Source organism: Peromyscus maniculatus, chromosome 5 (genome assembly GCF_049852395.1).
Source record: "Peromyscus maniculatus bairdii isolate BWxNUB_F1_BW_parent chromosome 5, HU_Pman_BW_mat_3.1, whole genome shotgun sequence".
Lineage (NCBI taxonomy): Eukaryota > Metazoa > Chordata > Mammalia > Rodentia > Cricetidae > Peromyscus > Peromyscus maniculatus.
Window position 1 is genome coordinate 28,678,796 of NC_134856.1, and position 18,349 is coordinate 28,697,144.

An 18,349-nucleotide genomic window follows, 5' to 3' on the forward strand; every position below is an offset into this window, starting at 1 on the left:
AATCAATCACTTGAAACTTCTCATCTGTGAAACAGAAAACTGCCTGTCTCTCGGTACTTTTGTGCAGATCAGCTCATATAGGTAAAGAACGTAGGATAGTGTTTGATTTCAGAAAATGACAAGATAGGCCATATATATTTATGTGTCTAATTGAGACACGTTTGCTTGCTCCCTCGATTTAGAGAGACCGTACCATACCATTTGCCATTTGTTTGCTCTTCAAACCTATACAGCTAAAAGCTTTGAGTGCACAGAATATGGTGTCAGAATGCCAACCTTTTGAATTCTAAATGAGTAGGACTTTTTAACACAAGTTCCAAATGTGAACATTTCACATTGGCAGTTACTTCCAAGTAAGCTATATTTTAGAATGATTCTATTCGGTTCAGAGATTATGCAGAGAAATCCCTCCTTAGGGCTCTAAACTCTAGTAACTGACTGAAATTTAAGCGAAGGTTTCCTATTTTGTGTTTTTCCAGCCAGCTTCTGTTTCCACCCCTAAAGACAACCGGGGAGCCTTCTCAGAAAAAAGCCTGTCTCAAGTTCCGCTCCACGGAGACTGGCCCTCACTAAGGCTTTCCTTTAGATGGAACAAAGTCTTAAGACGGCAGCCGGTGTTTTTGAAACGTCCCCAGTCCCTACAACCTCCGGAACCCTTCTGAGGATCCACAAAGACCAGCCAAGTTAGCGAAGCCAACAATCCTCCACCACCCTCCCCTGCATCCCTCCCACCACGCCCTTCAGTAACCTTGGTTACAGCCACGCCCTCCTCAGTAGCTGCCCAATCATAAACGTCTGATGTCACCGGACAGGGTTGGCCTAGCTTGAATCTCACCTCAGGTCATTGGCTTTAAGCATCTGAACGGAAACGGAAGCGGACTCATTTCTTTTAAAGATGAGTTTCCCCTAGTGCAGAAAGCGTGAGTGAGGAAATCGCGGCCGGGTCTTCCGGGGGGCGGGGACTCACCTGCCAGAGCAGGAGGGGGGCACGGGCGGCTTCCAGCTGCAGGGCAGACGAGCGCCCAGGTCCGCAGGTCACCCCGGCTGTCCTCGGGGCCATGGTGCAGCCGAGACTCTAGGCGACCCGCAGGCGAGGCGCCGACCCACTACGGCGGCACCGGGTGCATGCCGGTTGCCGACTAGGATGCAGCCCGCACCCGCGAGCATCCCGAGCGGCCGCCGCTGCGGCAGCCGCAACCACAGCGCGACCCGAGGACGCGGCGCCAGTGGCTGGTAAATTTTTCTCTAGAGAGAGCCAGAAGAGAAAACAACCAAAGAAGAGAAAAGTGCCAAAATCTCGGTTTGGTTCGTTTTCTTGGCTGTCGTAAGCTAATTTGTTTATGAAAATGCCCAGCGTGTGTAATCTGAACAACTGGAGGCGATGGATCCGACCCCTGATCATACTTACTTACGTAGTTGGCATCCTGATCTTGGTTCCCTTGTGTATTTGGGAACGTCACAAACTGAAGGTAAGAGGGTCCAGCACCTCTACCCTTTCTTACACTGTTTGGCAGAATCTCTTTGTCAGCTTTTAATTCTTGAGGGTCAGAAAAACATTTCGTCTTTGAACATTAAACGGACCCGTCTGATTTCACTTTACCGCTACAAGTATAGGTGGAACCGGGTGGAGAAAAATAATGTTGCTGCTTAGAATGCTTCGCTGATACCCATCAGTTCCCGGAAAACTATTCTTGAAATCACATCTGCTGTGCAGATACTGGGCTTGACCAGATCAGATAACTACCTTGAAAGCTCCCTTCTGGATTTTATAAGCTTTTAGCATGCTTCCGGGAACGAAAGGATTCCCGTTAGTTTGACTTTGCTAATTGTTTTTACGTTTGAAGTTACATCTTTTATTTGCTCCTTTCTTTAATGAGATAAAGTCTCATGTAGACCAGGCTGTTTTGGAACTTGCTTTGTAGCCTAGCATGGTCCTCCAACGTCCACATTCTCCGTGCTTCTGTTTATTCAATGCTGGGGATGGAACCCAGGGCTTTGAGCACTTGAGGCAAGCAAGCATTCTACCAACTGAGCTACATTCGCCCCTTGAAGTTACTCCTCAGCCCCTTGAAGTTACTCCTCAGTCAAAACAAAAGTTTTACAAAAGTTCCTCGTGTATTTGTTTCTTTTTTTTTTTTATGTATTTGGTGTTGGTGTATTCATGGGATGGCCCACTTGTGGAGGCCAGAGCACGGGCCAGTTAGGGGAGTTGTTCTTTCCTTCCATCATGAGTGCTGAGTGAGGACTGAGCTCAAGAGATCAGTGCAGTGTTGGAGGCAAGCCCCTTACCTGAGTCATCTCTCCAGCTGCCTTTTGTTACTTGTTGATGTCACAACATGACGTCATGTGACATTACTAAAGTATTACAAGCTGGATACCTAACATATCCGTAATATATGTATAAAATGAACTTAGAATTATTAATAATAATAACCGGAAAGTACTTTATTATTTTAGAAGAGTTATGACATACCATGTACATGACCCCCCCTTTTGAGTGTGGAAAATATTTTAGTTAAACAATATGTCCAAACGTGTCTGGAGGGTCATTTTGTTCACTAAACTTTTGTTGGCTTTTCTTATTATAGTCCACATAGTTATTTAAGACTCTTATAATATAACATTAAGTATTTCTCATTTGTTAAGTTTTTTGCCATTTAAAATATATCCACCCAAATTTAGGTATAGCAATCGTAATATAAATATAATTTCCTCACTTAGTATATTCCTTGGAGTACTTAATTCACTTAGTATTCTCTTAGTTGTGAGCTTCAAGCGTAGTTTGAAAGTGCCATGAACCTTTAAGACCAATTCTAATCTGCAGTGTAAACTGCTAACACCCCAAGTTGAGTCCCTCAAGTTCTGACAGGGATGTTTAATGGAGGATGTGCGGGTGAGCCTGTCAAAAAATGCACTTGGATATGCAAGTCTGGACCTCAGAACAGTTTCAACTGCAGGTACACGTCTTGTTTAATCTACTCTCTGCCATAATAAAGGGCCGTGGAGACGGCTCAGCAGGTGGAGCAATAACCAGGAAACCCGACCACTTGAGTTCCCTCTCTGTGACCCACCTGACTGGCATCTATGGCAAGATGGGAGGTGGACACGGAATTGCCTGGAAGCTCGCCAGCCAGCTGCCTCCACTCTGCAGCACAGCAGCAGAAACAAGAGACGCCCTGGTTCCTAAGCTGGAAGGAGAGCTGACTCCCCAGAGCTGACCTCTGACCTCCACACCTGCACACCTGCACTCACACACACAGAAGCACATGTGTATACCATGAACTGAGTGCCTTCAACAGGAATTTGTGTTTTCAGTCTTGAAAACTATTTTGGAGTCAGATATCATGGGGACCAGAGGGTTGCTGTCTAGGGAAGGTACTCTCAGGTTGCAGATGGCCATGCCCTTGCTGAATCCTCAGGTGGTTGAACGATCTCATTTTGAGATCGCCAGCCCTATGAGACTATGACCTCATTTCACCTAAGTCACTTCCCATCAGCCTTATCTCCAAATATGGCCGTTTGCAATAGGGGTTAAGTTCCGACCTCTAAAGGGGAGCACACCTAGGTACTAATGGTCAGACTTTAGACAGTGTCCGCAGTTAAAGAATGCTTGAGATCAAGGACACAGAGAAGGAGCAGCAAGGGACCTGGCACCAGCATTTCCCAGGAATTCACAAGGAACCAATGAAGTGAATGCCCGGGAGGAGGGTCTCGAGGGGACATTCTGAATAGTGTGCACTGTTGCCAACCTGCCTGTCACTCTTCACAAGGAGAAAGGTCAGTGGGAGCTTAGTGATCACTGGAGCTGGGAGGACCAAACCCAGAACAGAATTGTTGAAGTACGAATGTGTGGTGAAAACTTAGAATCCGGAGAATATATGAGTTTTGAAGATTTTGACTCCGAAGGAGCCGAGAAATGATAGCACAATAGGTGGAGGGGACTGAGAAGATCAAAGAAAGGTTTTGTTTTTGTGTTCAAGGTTAGAGGCTTAACTGGGGCATTTCCTCAAAATTTTAGCTCATAAACAGCAAACAAGAATCGGATACAGAAAGCAAATAACACACTAGGAATGGGCAGAGATACTATGCAAATGTTCTTTTTGTTTGTCTTTGAGGAGAAGGATGAGGAGGAGGGTTCTTTTGTCAGGCTGTCCTGGAGCTCACAGAGACCCTTCTGCCTCTCAAGTTACTGGGACTAAAGGTGTGTGCTACCACACTCTGTAAATCCAGCCCCAAGGAATCTAGCACCCTCTTCTGACCTCAGCAGGTACCCACACTCACACACGCACATATTCACACACATACATACATACATACATACATACATACATACATACATACATAGAATTTTTTAAAAAGTAAATCTTTTTTTAATTGCTACTAATTATTTTGGAAATATCAGGCAGTATTAGTAATCAAATGAAAATTTAAGAAAAAAGTATTGATCTTTATAGTTTTAATATCAGAATCTAAACTAATGTGTTCTTTTGTTTTTCAAGGTTGGAATACACACTAAAGCATGGTTTATTGCTGGTATCTTTCTGCTGTTGACAGTACCTGTGTCCCTCTGGGGGATTCTACAACACTTGGTGCATTACACACAACCTGAACTTCAAAAGCCTATTATAAGGTCAAATCTTAATGTATTTGCTATTACTAGTATTAACTGACTTAATTCAGAAAAATGATGTTAAATGTTTTTTATGTTTTACTTTCTGTAGGATTCTTTGGATGGTCCCAATATACAGTTTGGACAGTGTAAGTATATTTTATTGTATTGCGTTAAGAATTCTTGGGCTGGAAAGATGGCTCAGTGGTAAGGAGTACTTTGCTCTTCTAAAGGACCCAGGTTCAATTCCCAGCACCCACATGGCAGCTCACAACTATAACTCCAGTCCCAGGGAATCCAATTTCTGATCTCTGTAGGCACCAGGCATGAACATAGCACATATGCATACAAGTAGACAAAAATACTCATACACATAAAATAATAAAGTAAATAAATCTTTTTAGAAAAATAATTCTTTTATGACACTTTTTTTTTCTGGTTTTTTTGAAACAGGGTTTTTTCATGTAGCCATGGCTGTCCTGGAACTCATACTGTAGACCAGGCTGGCCTCATACTCAGAGACCCACCTACCTCTGTCCCAGTGAGTTCTGGGATCAAAGGTATGCACTACCACAGCCCAGCTTTTTCTTTCTTTCTATTTTTACTTATTTATTTATTTTTATATTTTTGAGACAGGGTCTCACTATGTAGTTCTGGCTGTCCTGGAACTCACTATGTAGAGCAGGTTGGTCCTGAACTCACAGAGAGCCCCCTGCCTCTGACTCTGGCCAAGTTCACGTGTTGTTAGTGTTGGTAAGGAAGATAATATAATGAAAAATGCAGATATTTCAAATATTTTTAATGTGTAGCTGTTTTTTGTTCAGTTGCTTAAATTTAAGATTAATGGCTCTTAATCTTTTAAAGAATGAAATATTGTAAATTACCCTCATCGATATGTAGCCACAGGGAACACTTTTCCACCCCAGGCATCAAAATGTGCTGATGCTCAGTTCCCTTATATAGAATGGTTAGCATCAGCATATGGACTAGTGTGTCTCCCCTGTCCTTACGGTCAGCTCTAGATGGCTTATGACACCTGATGGAATATCAGTGTCATACGCAGGTAAGGGGACCTCCATGAGTTCGAGGCCAGCCTTGTCTGTATAGTGAGTTCCAGAATGCAGACCTGGGGTCAGAGGCTGTTACAAATATTTCTGCTCCAGGGTTGGCTGAACCCATAGATGCAGATTCTCATAAGGATGCTGATAGTTCGCTATCATGCTTTTTAGTTATTAAGTCTTTTATTTGTACACCACCCCACCGCAAAAAAGAAAATAAAAGGAAAAAACACTTTCCACAGTAGACACAACTAAAGAAAATGGCATTAGCCAGGTGTGGTGTTGCATCCCTTTAATCCCATCACTCAGGTGGAACTCTTAAGTTGGAGGTCAGCCTGTCTACATAGTGAGCTCCAGAACATCCAGGTTACATAGACCCTGTCTGGAAAGAAAAAAAGAAAAAAGAAAGAAAATGCCTTCAGTAGCATTTTCTGAATCAGTAGCATTTCTCTTTAACATCTGTGCTTTTCCATAGTGGTTGGCTTTGAAATTTCCAAAAATCGCAATCTACGTAGATACCTGGAGAGAGTGTTATGAAGCTTATGTCATCTATAACTTTATGATCTTCCTTAACAACTACCTAACAATTCGATTCCCAAACGTGATGTTACACCTGGAAGCTAAAGATCAGCAACAGCATCTCGCTCCACTCTGCTGCTGTCCACCATGGGCGATGGGAGAGTAAGTGTGTTTGGTTTTAACGGGCCTCTGTGTGGGTCTGAAATATCAGTCAGCTCTCTGCAAGGGGCGGGGACAGTAGGCAGAGCTCTTACCCTACGTAGCACATAATACAGTTTGAAAGATAATAAAATACATTATTACAATGTACATGTTGGAAGGTTTTTGTTTTATTTTTACATTGCTTACCCAAATAGAAAAGTTCATCAATGTATTGTAGGAGAAAACCTTAGAAAATATTTAATCAGCATCTTTTTTACAGTTGGGAATTGGAGCCTAAATGATTGTGCACGTGATCATACAGCTAATTGTCTTGTACTCGTCTCCCTGCTGAGACAAAGTCACTGACAAAAGCAACTTAGGAACACAGTTGAGGGTGCAGTCCCTTATGGTGGGAAAGGCACGTGGCAGGTGATGATGTCATACTGCATCTGCTGTCAGGAAGCAGAGAGAAAAGCCAGAACTCAGCTCACTGCCTCGTGTTCAGTCCAGGGCCCCAGCCTGTGGATCGCCGCCCACCCTCAGGGTGGTTTGCCTGTCCCAGTAAATCTTTCTGTAAACACATTCACCAGGAAGCTGCATCCTAAATGTCAATGCTTTATACACGTGCGTGTGCACAAGCTCACAGTTCATTTGTGCCTCCGTTTTTCTCCTGTGTTAGTTAGAGCCATCACTATCAATTCTATCAGCAAAGCTCCTGAGATAATCGGTTTTATTTGACTCACAGACTCAGTTCATTTGGTCCTGTTGATTTGCAGTGTATCATGGCAAGACTGGGAAACAGGAAAAGACCAAGGTCCCAGCACCTTCTTCTGTTCCTTCTGTTCTGTGTTGCACTATAGTGGAGCTGAAGGGAGGCTTTAGGAGATAAAGTGATTAAATAATTTCAAAGTGGTCTTCAGATTTCCGTGTTGCCACCACATTCTTACCCTACTATCATTTAGGAGAACAAAATTGGCAGAATTCAGTATAATTAGTGTCGTTTGTCAAAGTGATTTTTAATTTGGAGGTTTTGCGATGTTCTGATGCCACTGAATAGTTGAGATGTTATGTTCTCTTTCTCCTACAGAATGCTGCTCTTTCGATGCAAACTGGGAGTGCTGCAGTACACTGTGATCAGACCAATTACCACTGTTACAGCACTGTAAGTATGGCCTTCCCTTAGCTTTTTTTTTTTTAATCTTCATGATACATAACTGGGAATATAGCTCAGCTGATAAGAGTATTTGCCTTGTATGTACAAAGCCCTGGGTTTAATTCCCAGCACGACAGAAACCAAGTGTAGTAATTCATGGCAAATAATCCTAGCATTTGAAGGTAGAGGCAGGAGAATCGAGAGTTTAAGGCCAGACTGGGCCCTGTCTTAAAAAACAATTGATGTTCTTAGATGGAAAAAACAAGTAGAAGAACAATGTTGATGAAAGCTGTAAATACGTATATAAAAGCTGGATTCCATTACAATGAACAATGCAAAGGATTGCCATGAGATTCACATCCTTTGAGAGCAGACTGAACAGCAGATCAGAAAAACCAAAACTCCTTCAGTTGGGTTAAACTAAATAAACACAGATTATTTTCTACCTTGTTAAGAGTTTATTAGGAACACTGTCTTTAACTGGTGCCACCTTTAATCCCAGCACTGAGGAGGCAGAGGGAAGCAGATCTCTGTGAGTTTGAGGCCAGCCTGGTGTACATAGAGAGACTGAGTCTCAAAATAAACACACACAAAATCCATTTGATGTCAAAATATGAAACATAATTAAACTACCTGGGAAACTGTTCCCTAAAAAATCCAAAATGTCAATTTATGATTTATCTATTAGATATTAACATTCTGCAGCTCACATAATAAGAGAAAGCCATGTTTAAAAAAAAAAAAAAATCAGGGGCTGGAGAGATGGCTTAGCAGTTAAAAGCACTGACTGCTCTTCCAGAGGACCCAGGTTCAATCCCCAGCAACCACATGGCAGCTCACACCTGTCTGTAACTCCAGTTCCAAGGGACCCTTACACAGACACACACAGGCAAAACACCAGTGCACATAAAATATGATTAAATCAATTACTTAAAAAAAAACAGTTCAACTCTTTAATAACTTTTGAGCTAGAATTATTTATGAAATTATGATTTATTTCCTTGCTGCTTAGAAACTGGGTGAGCATATAACTTAATACTTATGGTAAAATTTACCTGTGGGGTAGGGATGTCTGGGTCTTCAGATAATTACCTGCAATTTAGAGGAAAAAGTGAGCTGTAGTTAATGATTATCAGTCAAGTTTTCCAGAATTAGGCCTTGTTTTTTGAAGTTAATGATTATTCTCTAGCTTAATAGTTCTCAGTTTATAATTTCTTTAAGTTAAAAGGAATAATCATACATATCTAGAAAAATGTTTCTCTGTCAGTGACCAAAGACAAGGAATTTTCCATAGGTTTACTGAAGTAAACGGACTCTAAATTTTAAGTGTTGCTACCACTACACCTTAAGAACGTGTTCAGGGCTGGAGAGCACTCAGTGGAGCACTCAGTGTTAAGAGCACTTGGTACTCTTGCAGAGGTTTAGTGAAATCTAGTTCCAGAGTATCCAGTGCCCTCTTCTGGTCACCAAGGGCACTGCATGCACATTGTGCATAGGTAAGACATTCATATGCATAAAATAAGTCTCTAAAGGGTACATATTAAGATACGGGTTTATTTGGTCAGTCATAAAGTTGATTTTTGCCATTTTTAAGGGTATGTGAGCTTGTTGGTGTCTACGACGAAGGGAACTTTAGCTTCTCCAATGCTTGGACTTACTTGGTTATAATAAATAATTTGTCACAATTGGTAAGTAAATCATCATTCTTCTTAACTGTACTAAATTTGTTTCTGTTGCTAAATACTATTAGGTACTATTTCTTGAGGAAAAAAATTACCTTTTAATTTGTACATGGAACTTGAAACAGCTTTAATGTATACCTTTATACAATGTAGAAGTACAGTAATATGTTCATGAATAGTTTGGTGATTTACATGCAGAGCTGTAAATCTCTTGTGACCACACAGCCTTGTGGGGATAAGTATGATGTGCCTTCTAAATAAACAAAACATAATGCAATCAGCCTATTCAGTAAGAGGAAAAAGTCTAATTGGCACGAGAGGATAGAGTTTAAATAAAAATAGAAGAGTTCACCAGGTGGTGGTGGTGCACACCTTTTTTAATCCCAGCACGTGGGAGACAGAGGCAGGCAGATCTCTTGAGTTCAAGGCCAGCCTGGTCTACAGAGTGAGTTCCAGCACAACCAGGGCTATACAGAGAAACCCTGTCTTGAAAAACCAACCAAACAAACAAACAAAAGCAAGAATTCAAATCTCTGATATCTATTTAGAATTTAAGGAAAATAAAACTGAAATTTAAAAAAAAAATGAGTGCTAGGAACTGAAAGGCTCTCTTAAGCTGATGTGTATTTCATCTAAAGTCTTTGGATAGTGCTTTTTACAGTATAGTAAACACTTCTAATACATAATTATTAGAAGTTTATAATGGAACCGAGCATGGCATTGCATGCCTTTAATCCCAGAATTTGGGAGGCAGAGGCAGGCAGATCTCTGAGTTTGAGACCAGCTTGATCTACAAAGTGAGTTCCAGGACAGCCAGAGCTACACAGAGAAACCCTGTCTTGAAAAAACAAAACAAAACAAACAACAACAACAACAACAACAACAAACGAGGAAGGACGGAAGTACAAAAGAAAGGGGGGAGGAGAGAGAGAGAGAGAAGAAAGAGGAAGAGAGGGAAGAAAAGAAAGAAGAAACGAAGGAAGGAAGGAAGGAAATATATTATGTTGGAAATATATTATAATGGAAATAAATGGGGTCTGTCTCCAGAGCTTTCTCTCATGTTCATCTCCATGACCAGCAGTCTTTTTCTGGGAATGTAGTCTAAAGAAATGGTAGAAGTGTTTTAGCCTTCTGGGATGTAATGCCCATTATAAGAAAGGACTGGAAACACTCTAAACCCGGTGGGCACAGTTTGGTCTTCCCATTGGCATTTAGACAGATACTAAAAGTAAACCTTATGAAACATACACAAAAGTTAGCTACTTTCAGTTGAAAAAGATATTGGAATTAATATCATGAGTGTAATATCTTGAATGTAATTCATACCACCTAATTGTGAACTTAAAAATGGTTACAATTGCAATATTATGTTCATTTAAAAAAATAAGGTGGAATGTAATCACCGTATATTATATGTGTGTGTGAAGTTGAAGACAGCAATGTTCTCAAGTAGAAAGTGGTAATGGTGTCATGGGACTATGAGGATGCTGGACTAAAGTCTGTCTAGTTGTGCAAACAGGCAAATTTATACTATGTGAATTATTTGTCAATAAAGATTTTATAAAATGTTTAAAAAAAAAGAAAAAAAGATATTGGGAACAAATTTTTATTTTAGTTCATGACAGATGTTAGAAAATTGGGTTATGACTGTGGAATATGCCTGGAGTGTTTGCCTATCACACAGCCCTGGGTCAGATCCCAGCATGAGGGTCACAGTTCCTATGTACAGAGAAACGGCTCAGTGCTAAGAGTCTGTTTGTTTTTAGTGGTACTAGAGCTAGAACCCAGGGCCCGGGAGTGTGTGACGAGCACCCTGGGTGGCCCTGCTCCAGTGCAAGGTCTGAACTCGGTTCTTCCTTTACTGCTCTCATATCCTGAAGTATTTTAAATTAGCATAAAGTATCTCCTGGTTTTAATGGGGAAAGTAAGCTTCCAGAAATACTTCTTGCTGTTGAAATGCTGGTTGGTTATTGTAACTGACTCTAAACTTGGGCATTTATTTTAAGAAGTAAGGCCAGCTGGACTTACAGACTGCTCTCAAGGAAATGGTTTGTGTGATGCAGATTTCATGATCACAGTTATATTGAAACTGCTTATTTAATGTGTTGCCTTATAAACTCTGTGTGTGTGTGTGTGTGTGTGTGTGTGTGTGTGTGTGTGTGTGTATGTGTAAATGTTACACAAGAGACTAGCTAATAATAAGAATCTGTTTTTATAAAAGTGGCGGTAATTTGTGTTGCCTTTTTCTTTGACTGAAGGAAACCTTCCGTTCATGTCATTTGTTTATTGCTTTGAGTTCCAGTACGTGAACACTTAGAAACATATTCAGGAAAAATGTTACGTACCTCTCTTGAGAAATCTCACATATATGCATCTTCAGCAACATATTAAAAGCACTAAAACGTCAGTGGACTCTGATTTCGGCTTTAAGGAAAGGTTCTGTCACTGTCTTCCTGCTGCACAATGTTGAATGTTGCTTTTGTTTCTAGTTCGCCATGTATTGCCTCCTGCTGTTTTACAAAGTGCTAAAGGAAGAGCTCAGCCCTATAAAACCTGTTGGCAAATTTCTTTGTGTCAAACTCGTAGTCTTTGTCTCATTCTGGTAAGTATTGCTTGCTCTTAAATATTCTCATTTTATAAATGCCAATAAAACTGTTGGTTAAGGAGTTTTTTAAATAATGTGAATACAATGCCAGGCTCAGTGGTGCCTGTCTGTAATCCCAGCTCTTGGGAGACTGAGGCAGGACTACCACTCAAGGCCAGCCTGAACTAGGAAGATGCCTTTGGGGCTGGAGAGAGACTCAGCAGCTAAGAGAGTGTGCTGCATATCCAGAGGACCACAGTTTGGTCCCAGCACCCACGCCTGGCGGCTCACAACCTCATGGAACTCTAGCTCCAAGGGGTCTGAAGTCCTCCTCTGGCCTCTGTGAGCACATGCACAGACTTGCAGTCAGACACACACAAGAACATCTTTTTAAAAAGCCATCCCTTCAGGTCTTACAAGATTTACAGAAACAGGGATGGAGAGATGGCTCAGCAGACAAGAGCACTTTGCTACTCTTGATGAGGACCTGGGTTCAGTTCCCAACACCAACAAGGTTAGTGGCTCCCAACCTCCTGTAACTTCAGACCCAGGTGGTCTAATGCCCTCTTCTAGTATCTGCAGATACTGCACATGCATCATATACACACATGCAGGCAAAATGCATGCACATTAAAATAAATATTAAATAGTTTTAAAAAGATAAAAAACAAATAATCTTAGTCATGTGTGGTGGTACATACCTGTAATCCCAGCATTCTGGGTGAGGCAAGAGAATCTCACATTGTGAGTTTGAGGACAGCCTGCTCTATAAAGCAAGTTGTGGACCAGCCTCTGCCACCTTGTGTTATCTTGTATCTGAACAATCAAAGAAGTAGTCAGATGGCCACTGTGACATTTAAAAGATGAAGATAATTTGAGACAGCCTAAATATCTTGATGCTGGGTGTGGTGATGTATACCTTTAATCCCAGCACTCCCTGGGCAGGCAGAAGCAGGTGACTCTCTCTGAGTTCAAGGCTAGCAGGGTCTACATAGCAAGTTTGAGGCCAGTCAGCTACATAGTGAGACCCTGTCTCAAAATGAACAAATTACCTAAAATCTGTCATAAGTAAAACAGTATCAATTTGGGAGAAAACATGTAATGACAGGGAAATGTTTATCAGTGAGTGTCCTTTAAAACACAAGGTAAGGCTGGAGATTGATCACAGTGTCTGCCTGGTGTGTATCCACTGCCCTACTGTCTGTCTTCAATGTCACAAAGCAAACAGCAAACTAGCCATGGTGTTAGGACAGGATAGGTACTAAGAGTTATAGAAACAATCAGATCCAGTTTAGCAATTCAGTAGGGCAAAAGAGAAGGAATTCATGAAATTACACTGCCAGAAGTAATGATTAGCAGTTGAAGGCATACATCATATGCTACAGAGACTTCTGGGACTCGATGGCATTATAATGCAGATACTCTGTGGGCTGGCAGGCTAGCTCCATGGGGAAAGGCACTTTCTATGCACGCCTAATGAACTGAGTTTAATCCCCAGGACCTCTGTATAGGTGGAAGTAGAGAACCAACTCCACAAACCTGTCCTCTGGCACCCTGCCACACTAATCATAAGAAGTAAGGCTTAAAAAGGGAGAAAAATCAAAACTGAAATTAATAGGGCCAGTGAAATGGACCAGCAGGAAAAGATGCTTGCCATCACCAACCAGACGATTGGAGTTCCATCAAAGAGCCCACGAGGTAGATGGAAAGAAGTGACTCCTGCAGGCTGTCCTCTGACCTCCACACACACAACATGTTACATGTGTGCACACACACAGCCAGAAATAAATATTTTTTGTCCTAGTAATTATCCAGGCATGGTGGCACATACCTTTAATCTCAGCACTTGGGGGGCAGAGGCAGCCAGATCTCTGAGTTCAAGGCCAGGTTGGTCAGCATAGCAAGTCCTAGAACAACCAGAGTTCCATTGGTAGACCCTGCATCTGAATGAATGAATAATACAATCAAATCCTAGTACTGAATACACATGTAAACACACTTGAGTATCAGTCTTTACTTACAAGCTGTTAGAACTTAGAATCTAATTGTTTGTACATGTTTTCAAAGCAAAAAAGATATCTGAACCAAATGATGAAGTTCTGAGAATACATAATGAAATTCATCTTATGAAGCTAGTAGAATAAATTTGTAAGGCAAGGTGAGTATATTTAATATAAGCAGACCTTGTTTGGGAATATGCCCTGAAGGCAGTATAGGCCCCCACACTTATTTACCCCAGGAACTCTTGGGGATTGAAGGATAAGAGACTTAAAGAGTTAAGAAGCAGAGAGAAAACACGGGATAGACTCGGGCGGGCCTGGATCTTTATCCAAATGGGCCCAGAACTGTATTCCAAAGGACTATTTTATTTATAACAATGCCAAGGGGTGGAGCAAAAGACCTCCCCCTTGCTAGTTATAGTCACCTGGTACCCAGGCCCATGGTCTAGTCAATCTCTTATGCAGCCCTGCTGGGTACAGCCACTAGGAAACCCAGTGGGCTCCAACAAGACAGAACAGTGGGGGGTACTGGGGTACATTGAGGCCTTCACTGTTTCTAGGTGCACGTTTTAATCTCTTTGTGTATATGATATGTGTGTGTTTATTGTGTGAGTGGCACACGTCCATGCCATGTGTGCATGTGGAAATGAGGACAGCTTTGGGTATCGGTCCTCACCTTTCATTTGAGATGGAGTCTCTTAACTGTCACTCTGCACACATCAGGCTCGCCGGCCTGCAGTCTTGCCAGGATTCTCTTACCCCACCTCTCGGCTCACTGCAGGAGCGCCGGGTTTACAGATGTGCACCACCATGCCAGCCTTCCCCGGCTCCTGTGACTCTAACTCAGGTCCTCACACTTGTGCAGGAGTGCTTTACACACCAAGCCCCCTCCCGAGCCCCTGATTGCATAGACAGTTGGTCATTTCATGATCTAGATCTGACCTTCACCTTTTCTTGACATACAGGCAAGCAGTCCTTATAGCACTGTTGGTGAAGGTTGGCGTTATTTCTGAAAAGCGTACATGGGAATGGCAGAGCGCGGAAGCTGTGGCCACAGGCCTGCAGGTAAAAGTGCTGTCAATGAATCAAGGGATTTTACTGTTTAAGCTGTTTGACACAGTGTTGCCCCAAATGTACAAACAGTGAGCAAGGCTGATAGCTTACTCATGGTGAGGAGCGGGAGCCCTAGAGAAATGGCCCATAGGTACTGATTGGTAGTGGTTTTATTCCTGGTCCACATATGTCTGCACATTTCCTTTCAGTCCTTGGGGAGCGGATTAAGAAATACTTGGCTGAGGGAGGGCAAAAGAGATGTAAACCTTGGCTTGTCATGTTTTGAAGTAGAAAACATAATGTTGAAAAATGAATATAATTTGGATTATATTTTAAAAAGTTGACACCCTAAGTAACTTTGAAAACGTTAGCAGTTTGAAAAACTAGATTTAAAGCCAAAGATGTTTGATATTTTCATGGCTGTTGTAGGATTTTATAATCTGCATTGAAATGTTCCTTGCGGCCATTGCCCATCATTACTCGTTCTCCTATAAACCTTACGTGCAAGAGGCTGAGGAAGTCTCGTGCTTTGACTCTTTCCTGGCTATGTGGGATGTGTCAGATATCAGAGATGATATTTCTGAACAAATAAGACGTGTGGGTAAGTAACAGCTGTTTAACTTTGGTTAGTGTGAGTGTGTGTATAGGGGGGGTGGGGGTTGTCTGTATGTGCATGTGGGTTTAGAGATGAACCTCAGGTGTGGCCCCTCAGGAGCTGTTCAGCTTGGGTTTTGGAACAGGGCCTCTCACTGTCCTGGGGCTCACAGATTGAGCTAGGATCGCTGTCCAGAGGCCCCAGGATCCAGCTCTGTCGCTAGCACAGGACTGCAAGCTGCCCAGCTTGGGACCTGTGCTGAGGACTGAACTCAGGTCCTCATTCTTGTGTGGCAAGCACTTTGCAGACTGCGGTATCACCCCAACCCAAATACATAGATTTACTCTAGTAATTTAAGAAATAAGAACATACTTAAAGCAGTACCATGATACAGGCTCTTCAAATCTAGGGAGGACAAAGAGGGGAACTATTTTTAGAATGATAAAAATAACTTTTGGCTAATAAATTTATATTGTCTTAAAGGGAGAACAATGAGAGGTTACCCAAAAAAAAATTATTTTCCTGAAGACTCAGAGAATACTGAACACACAAGTCTGCTTTCCTCATCCTCACAAGATGCAGTTTCTGCATGTTCAAAGCCATCCTCGCCCCTGGGCCAATATCAGGGCTTTGGACACACAATTACTTCACAGAATGCAGCTGCTGCTTCCAAGCTAAGTGAAGACATTGTGAGTGATGTCCCAGAAGAGCAGGAACCTCCTGATACAGGCCAACATCAAGACTTTGAAGACACAGTTACTTCACAGGATACACTTTCTGAAGCCAAGCTATGTGAGGATGTCATGACAGATACCCCTGAAAAGCAGAAGGACCCCCCTGACCCATCAATGGACTCTTAAAGCTGCCACAATCCTCTCTGTGGCAGGATTGCCTATTCAAAGCTGGGCAAAAACCAGATATAACTACTATATATAATATACACATGCATATAATACTACTACACACGTTAGTATATATATATATATATATATATTTGTATATGTTTTGTATATCACAAATAACATTTAAATTTCCTAGGCTTTGGCTTTCTTAAACTGTTAGGATATCATATATTCAAACAGTAGGTAACAACTTCAGCTGAACTCTCTTGCATTTCTCAAGAGGATGGACATTTGAAAAAAAAAAAATCAGTGCTTCTTACCACTGCATGAATGTAATGCTCTGGACTGAAAAATGTAAATTTAAGATTAATTTAATTTAATCATAATCATGTGCCATTTAAGTTTACATAATTATACTTCAATTACATGTCTTTCAACAAATGCAATACCATTTTCTGAAACTTACATATCTTTTACTCTTTTCTTTCTTGATTTCTCTTTTTTTTGAGACAGGGTTTCTTTGTATATCCCTGGCTGTCCTGGAACTCCCTCTGTAGACCAGATATACTTATAACCATGCAATAACAATGAGAAAAGAGGCCACGAATTTGAAGGAGAGCAGGGAGGGATATATGGGAGGCTTTGCGGGGAGAAAAGGAAACAGGGAAATGTAATTATATTCTCAAAAAAATTAAAATATCACACCATAGGTTTGACCCACAAAAGCAAAACATGAGCAGGACTTGATCTGCCACATTCTACAACAGATGGCACCTGTGCACCCACAGATGCACACAGCCCTAGGTCACAAAGCCCTGGGAAGATGGCATTTCTGGACCTGGACATGAGAAATGATGGCATTTCTCGTCTTTGCTTTCCACACATAACACCTACACTGTCTTAGTTGCCATATCTAGAGCTCCCATAAGGACAGGACAACTATATCAATCAAAAGCTGCTGCAGAGCAAAGGAAAAATATCAGTGACCTCAAGCAGCAGCCTACCTACTGGGAAAAAGACTTGCAAACAATATCTAGCTTAAAAGAAGCTAATACCTATAAAGAACTCATACAGCTCAGTAATAGAGCAACGCTGCTACAAATGAGGAAAATCCTGAACAAACATTTCAATAAAGGCATACGTACACTTAGAAGAAAATTTTAAAATCACGTTGTGGGGGGCCATTACTCCAGCAGGTGCTGTCTGCTCCTTCCTGACTGTGGACATAATATGACAAGCCATTTCATGTTCCTGCCACACCACAGGACTGCATCCCTCCATAGACCTTCACTCTGTCTGCACTGAGAGCTGTGCACTTGGCTCCAGCCAGGTTCCACATCAAGGCTCGCTTCCTTGCCAAATTTAGTGCAGCCTGTGCCCAGAACAATTTGCAGGTTGAACACAATCATCAGCTTCAAGGTTATCGCAAATTAAGGCCCCTGCTGCCTCTGGGTCTCTGCAACCTAAGACATGCTGTGAACCATACTCTTGAGGAAATTCAGCAAGTGTCAGTCATACTAAAAACCTGGCCAGCAGAATACTTCTAGACTATGGAAGTCTTTGAAACAAAAACTCACTGGATTCAGTGACCTGGAGACCATGATAGAGCCAGAGTCTGCCAGGGGGAGCTTAGGCACAAGCTCTAAACAGCATGCTGGACACTGGATAGACAACAGACATTGGCCAACAGCTTCCTGGAGGCTTAACTAGAGCTGAGACCTCAGTGTCTGTAACCCCTGCAAAGGGAAGCCCAGAAGCAGGAACAGCATTCCAAACAAGATCTTTGGGGGCAGTGGGAGTGACACCCAGGGTACTGTGACCATAGCTAGGACCTGGCCGTGAAATACCTAAGAGCATGTCAGGCTTCTGGAAACCAGGACAAACGTGCCTAGACTTGAGACCGAATCCCGTCAACAGGACAGACAGCTTTCATACTGTTACCATCCAGCACTTTCACATTTATCCTGTCAGTTTGTTGTTCTAGAGCTGCTCTTTGTTCCTTTCTCAGAGCACCCAGGCTCTGGTGGTTTGTGGGGTCTGTGTCAGCCTCCTAAGAGCTGCGCTGATGGATTACCTGATACTTTGTATCCCCCCTCTCGTCCTCAGCACTCCT

The 18,349-nt window shown here is 42.1% G+C and overlaps 1 protein-coding gene across 1 annotated transcript; it reads left to right on the forward strand.

Moving 5' to 3' along the window:
• The first annotated feature begins 850 nt into the window (after window positions 1–850).
• Tmem184c (transmembrane protein 184C) lies at window positions 851–16,701 on the forward strand. The gene is made up of 10 exons (XM_076571477.1): window positions 851–1,469; window positions 4,500–4,630; window positions 4,722–4,758; window positions 6,143–6,348; window positions 7,415–7,489; window positions 9,075–9,168; window positions 11,652–11,764; window positions 14,712–14,811; window positions 15,229–15,400; window positions 15,878–16,701. The coding sequence occupies exons 1-10, from the start codon at window positions 1,341–1,343 to the stop codon at window positions 16,252–16,254; spliced, it is 1,434 nt and encodes a 477-aa protein (XP_076427592.1). The 5' UTR covers window positions 851–1,340; the 3' UTR covers window positions 16,255–16,701.
• The last annotated feature ends 1,648 nt before the right edge of the window (window positions 16,702–18,349 follow it).

Coding starts and splice junctions, on each gene's coding strand:
- Tmem184c (XM_076571477.1), top strand. CDS start 1,341: ATGAAAATGCCCAGCGTGTGTAATCTGAACAACTGGAGGCGATGGATC. Junction 4,631..4,721: donor CTTCAAAAGCCTATTATAAG/GTCAAATCTTAA, acceptor TACTTTCTGTAG/GATTCTTTGGATGGTCCCAA. Junction 4,759..6,142: donor CAATATACAGTTTGGACAGT/GTAAGTATATTT, acceptor GCTTTTCCATAG/TGGTTGGCTTTGAAATTTCC.